The sequence below is a fragment of the Salvia miltiorrhiza genome, chromosome 1 (genome assembly GCF_028751815.1).
Source record: "Salvia miltiorrhiza cultivar Shanhuang (shh) chromosome 1, IMPLAD_Smil_shh, whole genome shotgun sequence".
Lineage (NCBI taxonomy): Eukaryota > Viridiplantae > Streptophyta > Magnoliopsida > Lamiales > Lamiaceae > Salvia > Salvia miltiorrhiza.
The window spans coordinates 40,109,088-40,121,999 of NC_080387.1; the positions used below are offsets into that span (position 1 = coordinate 40,109,088).

At 34.2% G+C, this 12,912-nt stretch overlaps 2 protein-coding genes across 2 annotated transcripts; both read right to left on the reverse strand.

The window, feature by feature from the left end:
* Window positions 1-79: 79 nt before the first annotated feature.
* On the reverse strand, window positions 80-2,072 carry LOC131015266 (uncharacterized). The gene has a single exon (XM_057943588.1). The coding sequence runs from the start codon at window positions 1,928-1,930 to the stop codon at window positions 572-574; it is 1,359 nt and encodes a 452-aa protein (XP_057799571.1). The 5' UTR covers window positions 1,931-2,072; the 3' UTR covers window positions 80-571.
* A 4,771-nt stretch (window positions 2,073-6,843) lies between these two features.
* Window positions 6,844-12,504, reverse strand: LOC131015273 (uncharacterized). The gene is made up of 12 exons (XM_057943602.1): window positions 12,144-12,504; window positions 11,985-12,069; window positions 10,742-10,793; window positions 10,622-10,642; window positions 10,484-10,537; window positions 10,298-10,348; window positions 9,783-9,845; window positions 9,377-9,442; window positions 9,269-9,307; window positions 9,026-9,148; window positions 8,833-8,925; window positions 6,844-7,430 (listed from the first exon to the last, which is right to left on the reverse strand). The coding sequence occupies exons 1-12, from the start codon at window positions 12,226-12,228 to the stop codon at window positions 7,134-7,136; spliced, it is 1,029 nt and encodes a 342-aa protein (XP_057799585.1). The 5' UTR covers window positions 12,229-12,504; the 3' UTR covers window positions 6,844-7,133.
* Between the last annotated feature and the right edge of the window lie 408 nt (window positions 12,505-12,912).

A 12,912-nucleotide genomic window follows, 5' to 3' on the forward strand; every position in this document is an offset into this window, starting at 1 on the left:
GTAATAGGCTGCTCTGCTCTGCTTAGCTCAGCAGCTCATGAAATCCATGACATTCTATTCATCATCACATTCACAAAAATTCTGATGAAAATCAACCAAATTTGATTGCACCAAATTGTTCAACTCGTGTTAAAATGTTTGGTTAAACACTAGGAGATATCCATCTATACCACTATCCATAAACAGTAATGAAAAAGAAAAAAAAAGCCAAGAAAAAAATTAACACACGTGTATAAGATAACATCCAATGCCGGACGTACCAATTCCCACCCCTTTTTTTTTGCGCCTAAACATACAAATTTTCACCGTATTCTAGTTTTGTATATAAACTAAATATTCTGCCTTCAAATACACGAATTTTCAATTCTTATGATTTTCACACAGTTGTTAATTTTTTTCAAATTAACGTTGAGATGGACGCACCACATGTTCACGTTACTTCAGCTAGCTATGATGACATTAATAGGTTCAAAGTTGATAAGCGTGTGGAAAATGAGAAGGATTGAAAATGGTGCATTTGGAGGCAGAATTTTTTAGTTTATATACAAATGGTGAAAGTTGGTGTATTTTATCACCTGGAATTCTTTCCAGCACGCTGCGCGGTGGATTTTCTGATGGATTCGATCCGCTGCAGCCGTATCTGCTCCCGGAATTTGGCTATGAATTCGTCGGCTTTCTTGTCGACGTCGCGCCCATTATCATCAGCCGGAGCTTCCACGTTGCTTGATGAGCTTCCTGCAAAGTTATGTTCATCAAACTCATCATCATCATCGCTCTCTTCCTCTTCCTCGTCTCTAGTTTCCATCACCACTTCCTCCTTCTTCTGCTTCCTTTTATCAGGATATTTTATCTCATAATCCATTGATGGTTTCTCAACAAATTCATTCAGCTTAAATGATCGAACAGATTTGACCGAATCAGCTCCAAGCCTCATGAGCTCATCCACTTGGGCTTCTTCACTAGGCACGCTCCTCGCGCTCCGCGCCAACTCCTTCTTGGTCGAGCCTACAGGGATGCTAGAATTCGACTTTATCAGCACCGATTTCCTCAGGAATGGAGGTGAAGGCGGCGGCGGAGGAGCCGGCGGTGGTGGGGCGAAGCTCTTCTTCCTCACCACATCCTCACCACTCTTGGATTGAGATTCGTAAGATAATTTTTTTGGCGATGACGCATTAGGGTTAGTAGCCCTGAATGACCTAAATGATCGAGACTCGCTCCTATTCAATTCTTGCTCCTCCGTTGAAGGCGAAGCTAGTTCATCGCCGTTCTCTTTCATCTCCATCCTCCCCGACCTCGATCGCCACGGAATAGGCGATCGGAGCACGACCTTCTCCTCCGCCGCCTCCTCCTTCTCGGCCGCCACCTTGTCAACATTCAATCTTCCAAAATCCCCAATTCTGGATTTTCCCGAATTAGGGCTAGGAACGCGTTGCTTGAGGCTCCTGACAGGCAAAAGGAGAGGCTTCTGGCTGATCTGAGAGACGACGCCGTTTTCCTTGTCAACGGCGGAGTTTTCCTTAGCCACCACAACTAACGGCGGCTCGCCCCTATAATACTGAGAATTCAAAGCTTGAAACTTGCTCTCCTCAATCACGGTGTGGTTTTCGGATTCATCATCAAAAACTGACGAAACCTGCAGCAGCTTCGACACATACGACTGCGCATTATCGATCTTATAATCTTTGTGTGGCTCATCATTTTTCTTGCTAAACAGCCCATAAGAAACGGCTATGCCCACAAAAATGAGCTGCAGAAGCTCCCAGCTTCTCGCGTGCAAGGTTTGGTTGAAGAAATCAGGAGCCAAAGAGGGGAAAAGTGGGACCAAGACTAGGAAAACTGTAACAAGGGCAGCCTTGTACAGAAAAAACTTACTTGGATTTTCATGATCAGAGGGTGATTTGATTTGGGTTTTGGGAGCTGCATCTGCCATGGGAGATCTGCTGAGCTTTTGCAGATTGGAGATGGGGAAGAAGAAGAAGAAGAAGATGAAGATGATGGAGAAAGAGAGGGAGAAGTCTTAGGCACTAAGGAAAAGTGTGGGAAAGTGGAAGGAGTGATGAGGAAAAGTTTTTGGGCTGTGAGATTATTTGAAGCTCTGCTTTACTTCTTTTCAACCATTTTTATGAATTTACACCAATGCCCCTTTGACTGACCATGAGTACTCCTCCCTTTCTCATAAATATGTATAGGTGATTTTTTTTTTTTTTGAGGCGGAATATGTATAGGTGATTTTTAGCATGTGTTTTAATGAAAAATTATTTATAGTACTTTTGCCGTTTCACTTAGTTTGATCAATTTTTTTTGGCATGAGATTTAAAAAGTTAATGTTTAGTGTTTAAAATGTATTTGGTGATAAAGCGAATAGAATGAATAAAGTGAAAAAGTCATTCTATATAAGGAAAGTGATCAAGCTAATTGGGACAACTCGAAAAGAAATATTGATCAACTTAATTAGGACAGGGAGAGTATTAGAGCATCCGCATTGGGGGTTCCTTGATAGCCTACTTGATAGTGTTTGTGTTATTGAGTAGGTAGTGCTGCATTGGGGTTCCTTGATAGCCTACTTAATAATATTAGTTTTGATTTTATGTTTTTTATTTAAATTTTATTGCATAATTTAAATAGCATATTTTTGTAATAGTTAAATACTGGATTAAACATAAAATTTAAAATTACTTAAAACATTAAAAATAGAAATGAAGAAATGGTTCCACACGAAGAGTATTTATAAATAGATTTTAGATAAATAGTTTAAGTTACAAGGGTAAAATTATAAAAATTATATGTGAGGTAATGCCAAAAAATAGAATGTGCATAAATTTGGGGAACGTACCAAAAATTAAAGGTATGCATAAATACGAGAACAGATGAAGTATTATGGAATCAAATTGTGATAATTGTTATTTAGATTATTTAAAAAAAACATTTTAGTTGCAAATGCTTCATTTATATACTAATCTATTTAATGAAAATCCATGAAAATCAATAAAAAAAAAAAAAAAACAAGTCAGTCAAACTCTGAATAGAGTCTATGAATTTTTTAAATTTACGAAAATTCATGAACTTTTTAAAGTAAAAAAAAATTCAATAGAATCCCAAACCAATACACTCCCTTAGTGTTGCACACAAGTTCATTCGTATACTAATCTATTTTCACATATTTAAATTTTTTATAATATATCGTTTTACTTTTAACGCATATTTTCGAATTGAAAATATACAAGCTATACATGTTTTCTTTTAATGACAATGTACTCAAAAGAAAAAAGGTGACCATTATAATAAATTGATTGAGAATACACGATCTACCCATATATGAAAATTGACAAATATGTAGGGCTGGTAAATTGGTCGGTTCGGTAACCGAATCGGTTTACCGGTTAACCGGAACCGGTTAAGGGTCATTTCCCTAACCGGTAACCGAATCGATTTTTAGACCGGTTAACCGATTAACCGGTTCGGTTAAACCGATTAACCGGTCCGGTTAATCGGTTAACCGGCCAAACCGATTAATCCACGATTTCTCAATTTGTCCGAATTTAACCGGTTAATTCGGTTAATCGGTTAACCGAATTAACCGATTTTTATTTAAAAAAATTCAAATATGTAAAATGTGTGCAATAGGATTTGAACTCTTGACCTTTGAAAGAAAGAATAAAGTCTTATCCACTGGACCAATTCGTAACTTATGATAATTTAGAACAATTTTTTTTTATAGATACTTGAAATATTAATGTATTATTTAAATTAAAATATTAAAATATAAATTAATTAATTTAATATAAAATAAACCGGTTAATCGGTTTAACCGGTTAACCGACCGGTTAAACCGATTAACCGATTAGTGATGAACACACTAACCGATAACCGATAATCGAACCAAACCTGTAAAAACCGGTTATCGGTTAATCGAAAACCGGTTTTTCCGGTTCGGTTACGGTTAAAACCGATTAACCGGAACCGTTTTACCACCCCTAACGTAAATATTGGCAGATCACAAATCATAATTATATACTCATTTTAAATTAATTAATGATGACGATGCAGCACGAGAGGATTACTAAATTGATAGAAATCCAATAGATCAAGTATTGAACTAAGAGCATCAGTATTGGTTAAGCAGCCCACCCAATTGTTGCATTAGTTTGATTCATCATGCTAACTCATAAGAATTAGTTTTGATTTTTTGAATTATGATTTAATTTAAATATAGAAATTATATTAAGGCAATTACATATATTTAAATAAGGAAATTACATAAATTTAAATAATGTAAATTCAAATTGATACCCTCGAGATCCAGTTAGTGATACGGCTCTGAGAGATCTCCACACCAATTTGACGAGTAATAATTCGAATTTTTGGGATTCATTTAAACAAAAATTTTGGATAAAGAAAGAAATTGAGATGAAATGGTGATGAAATGGTATAGGAAATATTGGATTGTATAAATGAAATAAAGAAGAAGAATTAAAAAAAAAAAAAAAAAAAAAAAAACAGCAACTTACCGTTCTGCAGCAAAGAGTTGTTGGCAATTTTTCAATTTTTTAATTAATTAATTTTATTTTTTTTATCTTTTTTTATTTAATAATATAGGCATGTGAATTGCACGCGCTATAAATAATCGCGCATGAACCAGGCTCATCCCATCGCGTCGCACCTCAAATCGATGTTGACTGTGTCGGTCGGCTCATCACCAAAGCCAGCTCAAGTCAGGCAATGAACCGGACCTATGTTGATGCTCTAGCTAGAATCCTTCAAATAATGAAACAAGAATGAGTTCAAAGATCAAGCTAGAATTAGATGTGTGCCTGCTCTATTTGATACTTCCTCTGTCATGTAAATTGAGTGGTGAAGGAGACCCACCAAAATTAATGTGTTAAATTAATATGGTTACAATTTTTTTATAAATACTAAATATGAACGAAGTTTAAAATCACATATAATTTTCAAGAAAAAGAAGATTATAATTTTCATGAATGAATGGAGTATTAGTTTGTTTTTCTACACACATGTTATAAGATCATACTATATTAACATCTTATTTTGATAATCTCTATAAACTATTTTCTTATGAAGTAATGAACACCGCTCAACAAGAACTAATAAATTGTTTTAATGAACTAATAAATTTAGCTAGACACCTATTATACATTAGATATATCATGTTCATGACTGTTGGCATAAATGTGTGTATGAGTTTTTTTTGAGAACCAATGTGTGTATGAGTTGTTTTGTAATTATCTCAATGTTTATGAGATACACTTTTGCTTTGTTGCTTTGTATTTATATGGTTTGATTAGTACTTAATACTTTCCCTGTCTAATAAGTGTGTGTACTTTTTGTCATTTTAGTACGTCTTGTAAGAGTGTGTATTTTTTTTTTTTTACCTCTTCTTCCACTAATAAAAGTAGGCACCTTCAATAATGCGCACTCACTTAACATTTATTAATATATTTGACTTTAACATTTTGTATTATAATTTTATTAGTATTATATATTACTATAAAATATACTACATTAAATATCTTCAATATACAATTCATTATTTGGAATGATGTATTAAAATTATATATAATTAATTATTATGATAAATATGATTTGTATTACTCAAACACCACTTGAGAATTGATATACAAAATTATACAAATTTGTGTAATATTTTCAAGTTTTTAATTTATAAAAAAGTATTTACTTTATACCAATGAATGCATTATAAATATATTAGTCTAATTTTTATTTTTATTTTTTTGAAGCGCATATTAGTATATATTTAATCAGCTGTAAAATAAGTAGTATTTGTTGGGTGAAATGCATTACACAATAGGAAGAGTAGGATAGAATGGTGTGTGTGTTGACCTAATAATAGGTGATTAAAGCTCAAGCTCTGACGTGGTGGTTCGAGTCCATCATGATACGAAGAAGAAGAGTAAGATGGAATGAAAGATGATGAAGAAAGTAAAGAAGGGCATTTGTGGGAAATGGGGTTGCGTGGGTGGGGCGAGGATTCTTCTTTTGGAGTGCGTACGCTAGCTTTTCTTGTTTGGATTAAGAATGCTGAATTAGCATCTCCCTCACTTGAAGGCCATCCTTTTCTTCTTCTCCACATTCCTCAATACCAATATTCCCTCCAACAATTACACTTGGGCTCAACTCATCATCTCACTTCATAATTTTTTTTTTAAAAAAAAATCAAATTTGCTTCTTATAAAAAAAATGAATACCCATGTCAGCATGATTTTCTTGGGTCGCTCAGTCAACAAATTCTCGCTTCTTTAAATTTTGTAATTCTGGAGCCTATTTAATCAATATTCTGTAACTTTTATGTTACCGATTGATTGGAATGTTAAAGTTACAATCTAATCATAATTTCAACGATTTCGATCGACAATTTGCATGATTCTAGTCGACCGGAACATTGGGAAAGTCGATCAAAATTCGAATGGAATGTTGCTATCATATTGAATTGCGAAAGAATTTAAATTCCCACAACAATCTTGACAAAAAATAAAAAAATTATTGCCTTTAAGTTGTAACAACAGTCAACATCACATCATCCATTTCAATAAACAAACATTTAAAAAGTAAAATGGATACGGAATGTAGCAATTCTTAAAAATTGATTTGTACCCACTTTTATTAAAGTGTATATATGAAACGTATATTTTCCAAAATATTAAATGTTAATAGTCTATTTATATATAATCAAATACATGTATACTAAAAAATATATTTCTTATTTATGTATTTATTTATCAGATAAAATATATTTTATGCTGCTAGCTGAAAAAATTAAAAAGCTTATAAATATTTAAAGTTAAATTTTAATATTATTAGACTATATTAATAACTATAAGGTATATTTCATATATATTGTATGATAGTCCCCATGCATTCCACATACAGGTGGTATACTAGCTTCATTGTCTATATATTAACAAACTCATCTCCAAACAAGTGCAATATTGTATTTTAGTAGGGTTTTTCTTTTTTTCTTTTTTTCCTTTCACTCTGCATTCAATGAATACAAGGTACACCAAACAAGGCAGCAGAAAGCTCCTGCTAAGAATTGAGAAGTATGTAGCTGCACTCTCAACACATTCCCATGTGCAGTGTACAGCTTCATAGATAGATTAATGATCTCTTCCAACATCAATAAATTCTTCAAAGAAGCTCTTGACTTGCGACGGCCACTGGTAGGATGATGATCCATCCAAGGCTGCCTCCAGTGGTCCGTCAGCTTGTGATTGATCAAATCTTTGTTCAGTCAGAGGAATGTCCTTTGGCCCATCCTGCAAATAAGGGACGACGTGCTTCTTCATGTCGTCTGTGGAGATCCCAAGGTGATTTCCGGCCACCTCAATGTACTTCACCTTTCCAGCCTCTTCTAACGTTTTCAAACCAATCCAATCCTCTGAATAAAGCTTAGTCTACACAGTGAAATCCAAGAAAAAAATGTGACTGGAGTTAAGTTTAATGTTCATTATGCACAACTGAACAAATATAGCAAGGGAAAAGAAATGAGTAGAAACTAAAACACAGACCACACTTATTTACTAAAGAGGCCCATATGATTGTCCTACAATTAGGTTATGATATGGTTTGATGTCTAAGCAAACCAACCTCAATGAAGCAAAAATAACCTTAGGGGGCATTTATTTTTCATGATTGATAAAATACATGATTGAGCTTTCTTATCCTCATTACTAGGATTTCTCCAATCCCAAACTTTCAATGACATATGAATCAAGCAAAGCTAGCTCAAACTATAGAAGTTATCAAGAGCCCTGGATATCCCATGCTAATTTTATCTATATAAGCTAATTCATTGTTTACTAAGATGAATAGAAACTTGGGATATCCCACTGTCCTTGATAATAATATCTATCATTTAAACTAAATTTGCTTGATTTATATCCCATTGAAAGGGTAGGATAATGAGGATAAAAATACCCAATCATGAAAAGTAAACGCCCATGACAAAACTTGATGGTAGGCAGCTTAAATGCAAGGTTAAAATGGTCTTTCTAACATATCATGCAGGCTTCGTTTGGTCCATGTATGTATATTAGGATGTCACCACTATAGGGATCACATGACAACCATGTATGATATTAAGTAGATAGGAACAATTTCATTATTTCAATCATGAATACAGACACAATAGACCATCACCTTCTATCTAAAGGTTCAAGCATCAAGATAGTGTCTGAAATGCATATTTGTAATACGGCGACAGATGTGTCCAAAATAAGATGGTTGAAGACAATGAATAGTGAGGAACCCAATTAAGAGTATTAACTTGCTGGAGAGTTAAGCTCTTGAAAATAAGAAGGCAAATGTTGAAAGCTCGTCTAAATATCTTTGCTCACAGGACTCAGGTTGTGATAAATAGCAAAAGAGGGAAGATGATTTGGAGTATAATTGTCTACACACTCTGATAGTCTGATGGTTGGAAAGAAATCAGAGATTCTTGGAAAATGGTGAAGAATCTTTGGCTGAGGTGTGGGAGAGATTGAAGATGTCATTGTGGATTTCCAAGAACAGAGAATTAAGGATATTTTTCTGAATTTCATTATCCAGAAGATATGGGATTGGGTGGAGAGCGTGTCACTTTATATTCTCAATAAAATGTATGTTTTTCACTAAAAAGAAACAATTTTATTGAGAATGAGTTCATATGCAGTGGCATTTAGGTTTAAGCATCAGAAAGTTTGGCAATTATTGAATTACCACAGATTAATTTACTTTGGAATCATATATATCAACCACAGAAGCCAAAATCCAGGAGTATTAGCAGAAACTAATTTCTTACAACAAAGTAGAACTTACCTGCTGTGGTGACAAAATTGGACTGAAAGCCCCATCTGGATAGTATCCGAACCACGAGGTCTCCTTGGGTATTAAAACAGTGTCATGTTCAAACTGCTCACATGAGGCATGTATCAGTGTGGTGTTCATATTGCGAAACAAGAACAAATAAACAAAGCCGTCTAGATTTAAAATGTGTAGAGGTTTCAGATACCATGATCAAGACAAGATTTTGCAGGCTCGTGAAACGTTGTTTGTAAGTGGCATTTCTCTCATCTGGGATTTCATTGTTGATCTTGGGGAGAAAACTACATTTGCTCAAGTAGGCAGCAATATTCTGAAGAATAATGCAATTTACGAGTAGTTAATAAATTTCCACGCTAACACAAGGCTTTTCCATACATAATAAAACTTGTTTTGTTTGCCTCTCTTGAATACAAATGCAAAAGATACTCACATTTGGCAGCTTAAGATAGCCACTAGGAGCCAAGTGGGCCTGCAAATTCACATATTAGCACAAACTCTATGCTTGGAGAGAGAGAGAGATGAGAGTGGGAAAATATACTTGGACATAGTCAGAGTAGATCTCTGATTTGATCAAGTTGTCCGCTATAATGCAAAATATGCCGGTCTGGAAAAGCAAAGCAGTGAGGACAAATATTAAACGGTCATCAAACTGACCTTTTTGACCATCAGTAGAATATCATTCAAAATCATACATATGGAAATATGGAATAGCTCTAAATAATGGGAAGTGATTTACATAATTAGTGTTTAGGGATGACCAAGAACATATGAAATTTGAGCAATCCTTGAAGAAGATACACTAAGCTGATTGACTAGGTATAGCAGTATTAAACAGCGATTTTTAGGTGAAGCATAAAAGTGAGAATTAACAGACTTAAACGAGGCAATCTGTAACCAAGTGAAATTTTTGAAAATTTAGAAGACCAAAGAAGCTTAAGACATACGCCGCAGAGAGGAACTGAAGCAGTACCAGCGTGAGGTCCTCCAAGGGAGATGAAATTCTTGACCTGTCAAGCAAAATCAGACTTAGAGTTCCAAATACTGCATGTTTAATCTTGATGATGTAATCCATGGCATAACATCATTAAAAGCTATGAAATCGAGCATTTAATCAGTTTGATCATATATGGAAAGGACCAAGGTTATCCAATGAGAATATTTGTTACCCATGCTTTGTGGAATATAACAACATTATCAAACAAAAAGAGCAACAAAGCATGAAATCATGATACTATAATTGATGAAGCACGGGTTAAATTATTTGATAATTGATACTACCAAAAGGAGTTCACGGCTTGAATTAATAGCGTATTCCATCAATAGGTAACTTTTGGATACAAGCTTTATAATAAGCTGCAAGTGATAAAAGGTTTTGCGCATATAACAAGAATATCCTAGAACATGTGCAATATAATATAATATATTTTAAAAACATAAGATCATCTAATTTGGCCCGTACCGGTGGTCCTCCATCGCAGAACTGCACAATACCTCGCCCGATTAAGTTACCCTGCAAGAATAACCAAGAAAATTATCAGTCCGTGTCATTTACATCGTTAGTACTTCACCTGCATCATGGTAAGTTATCCTCAAGCATTAAAACAAGGATAAATAGTCATGAGATGCAACAGTCTCAGAAAGTCACCTGGGAGAGACCAACAACGTTGTAACCATCCTGCAGTTCTTTCATTTGCTTGACCTGAAGTTTCGTTCAGACTCATCGATGAGTGTACCACTACCACTGTATCAGCAAATATGAATTCAAAAAAGCTTCATTACCCACCTTATTACATGCCATTTCTGTCTGCAAGTCAAATAGAAGAATTTTGAATCAAAATCAGACCATACGAATAAACTGATGAAATATGAACGAGATACAAGACTACACTGTCGTATCGTTTACCTGTTCTTGAAGGGTCTTAAACCAAGAATCCCATGTCCCATCTCCAATTTCTCTACAGAAAATGACAAACTTCATGACATAACCCATAAGTTGTTTTACAAACTTCAAATATACATACTAACAGAAGAATGGAAGATCTCAAACATGAGTTCATATGATTCAGAAGGTTAAGACTCTTTGCCTTTCATATTCCCTCAGTTTTAAAACAAACCTTCTTATGCTTACTCATTCATTACATGGTTTGAGCTTTTAATTGGTTCATACTTCATAGTATGTGACTACGTCATTATTAGCCTAAGAAATCATTAAGCACATAGGAAATAATTAAGCTAGATGCATCAAAAGTGTACAGGATCGAAGAATTTATCTATTGAAATTCAAGGATTCTCAAGAAATGAAAGTTTCCAACATAAGAGAAGAACCAAGGATCTAATTCAATGATCATAATATCATTTCTCCCATTGTCAGAATTAAAAAAAAATTGAGATCAGTTTCAAATCCATTAGCGACACTAAGCCTTTTCCACAAACCGCAATCAGGATACTGATGCAGTACCAGGTAGATACACATCTAAAACATGATCATATTCCCCCTCCAAAAAAAAAACATGATCATATTCCATTGCAATAACAAATGGAACTCAATTAGTTTATCATTGATTTATGCTGGTCATTTGACAAAAATGAGGGGATATCATGCTTAAGCAGATCAAACATTCCAAGAAGCTAACAAGAACTATAATGTAATAGCAGCAATTTTGTAAAATATAATAAGTAAAATTCAAGAAGCCAGTTCTTCGGGAAAAAAAAAAAAGTTTGCATTTAGAGGTGTCTGCCTTAACAACTATACAACCACACCATATCTTTACCTTTCCTCTTCGTACAAGAACAATAAGGGGGCGTATATCTTTTAAGATTAGCCTATATAGATAAAAATAGTATAGGGCCATAGACTAATCCATTATTTACTAAGATGGATTTGAGCTTTGGAATATTCCAAGATTCTTGATAATTTCTATCATTTGAGCTAATTTTGCTTTATTCATATCCCACCCATTGAAGGATAAAAATCCCAAACATTGTATAAATCCTAATAACGAGGATAAAAATATTCAATCATGTACCTTTATCAACCATCAAAAGTAAACGTCACCTAAATATAAGTACGTACATATCCCAAACACTTTTCACAATACAAAAATAGCAAACGGATAAGAAAAAAAAAATATATGTAAAATGCTTACAAGCAGTATCCTTTAGATTCTGAAAACTGGCTTAGCTCCTCTGTAAATTGCTTTACTCCTTTGTTAGAACACTGGTCTCCAATTCCTACGAAAACACCCATAACTAATCATCATCCACCAACACAAAAATTACATCAGTCATGATAAAATAAAAATTACCATGGAGCACGATGAAAGGAACCGAAAGTGAAACAGGAATGAGAAAAGTGAGGATGAAGCAACATATTGGTGCAGAAGACCTCATTTTGTTGAGCAATTCGGCCCTCTTTGTCCAAGAACTTTTGCAGGAAATACGGTTAGGTATTTTGATTGATCTGCCAGTTTATAGTTGAGAACTTTATGATTGGTTGCTTCTTCTACCAGTCTGGGCGATCATCAACCTTCAGTTTTAGCCAATTGGCGTTGCCCATTGTCTATGGCGTATTTACTTGTGTTTTCTTGTTTCTGCTGCTCACTATCTACCACTCCCATACTGTTTTAATTCCATTAATTCTTTATCTTATTCCCCACATTTAATCTCCTTCTCATTGTATCATATGCCACTCAAAATCTATAAACTATGGATAATAGTATTGATGCTAAGACACCTAAACACTTTTCTTTAAGATATGTTTGAATTCAATTTCGCTTGTGTGTAGATTATTTTCTCATTTTTGTGTGGATTTCCATCTTCGTGTGGATAGTGTTATGCCTGCGTCCGCTTGTTTTTCAACATTTGTGTGGTGTAGAGATTCCACTTATATGCAAGCTGCTTATTTGATTATATATTAAATACCTCTTGTAATTAATGAACAATATAAATTTTAACAAAAATATCATGGGCCAATTTTCAGCTCTAAAATATCGTGACTCGTCTGATGCCACACGTATCATTTTGTAAAATTTAATTACATTCTTTTTAATAAATTAATAGTATTAAATAAAGAAA

Bases quoted from the DNA above. Each gene is read 5' to 3' on its own strand.
- LOC131015266 (XM_057943588.1), bottom strand. From the start codon at position 1,930: ATGGCAGATGCAGCTCCCAAAACCCAAATCAAATCACCCTCTGATCAT.
- LOC131015273 (XM_057943602.1), bottom strand. From the start codon at position 12,228: ATGAGGTCTTCTGCACCAATATGTTGCTTCATCCTCACTTTTCTCATT. The intron at 12,070-12,143 runs GTAATTTTTATT...GTGTTTTCGTAG, and splicing joins TCCTTTCATCGTGCTCCATG to GAATTGGAGACCAGTGTTCT. The intron at 9,308-9,376 runs GTATATTTTCCC...GTGAATTTGCAG, and splicing joins TCTACTCTGACTATGTCCAA to GCCCACTTGGCTCCTAGTGG.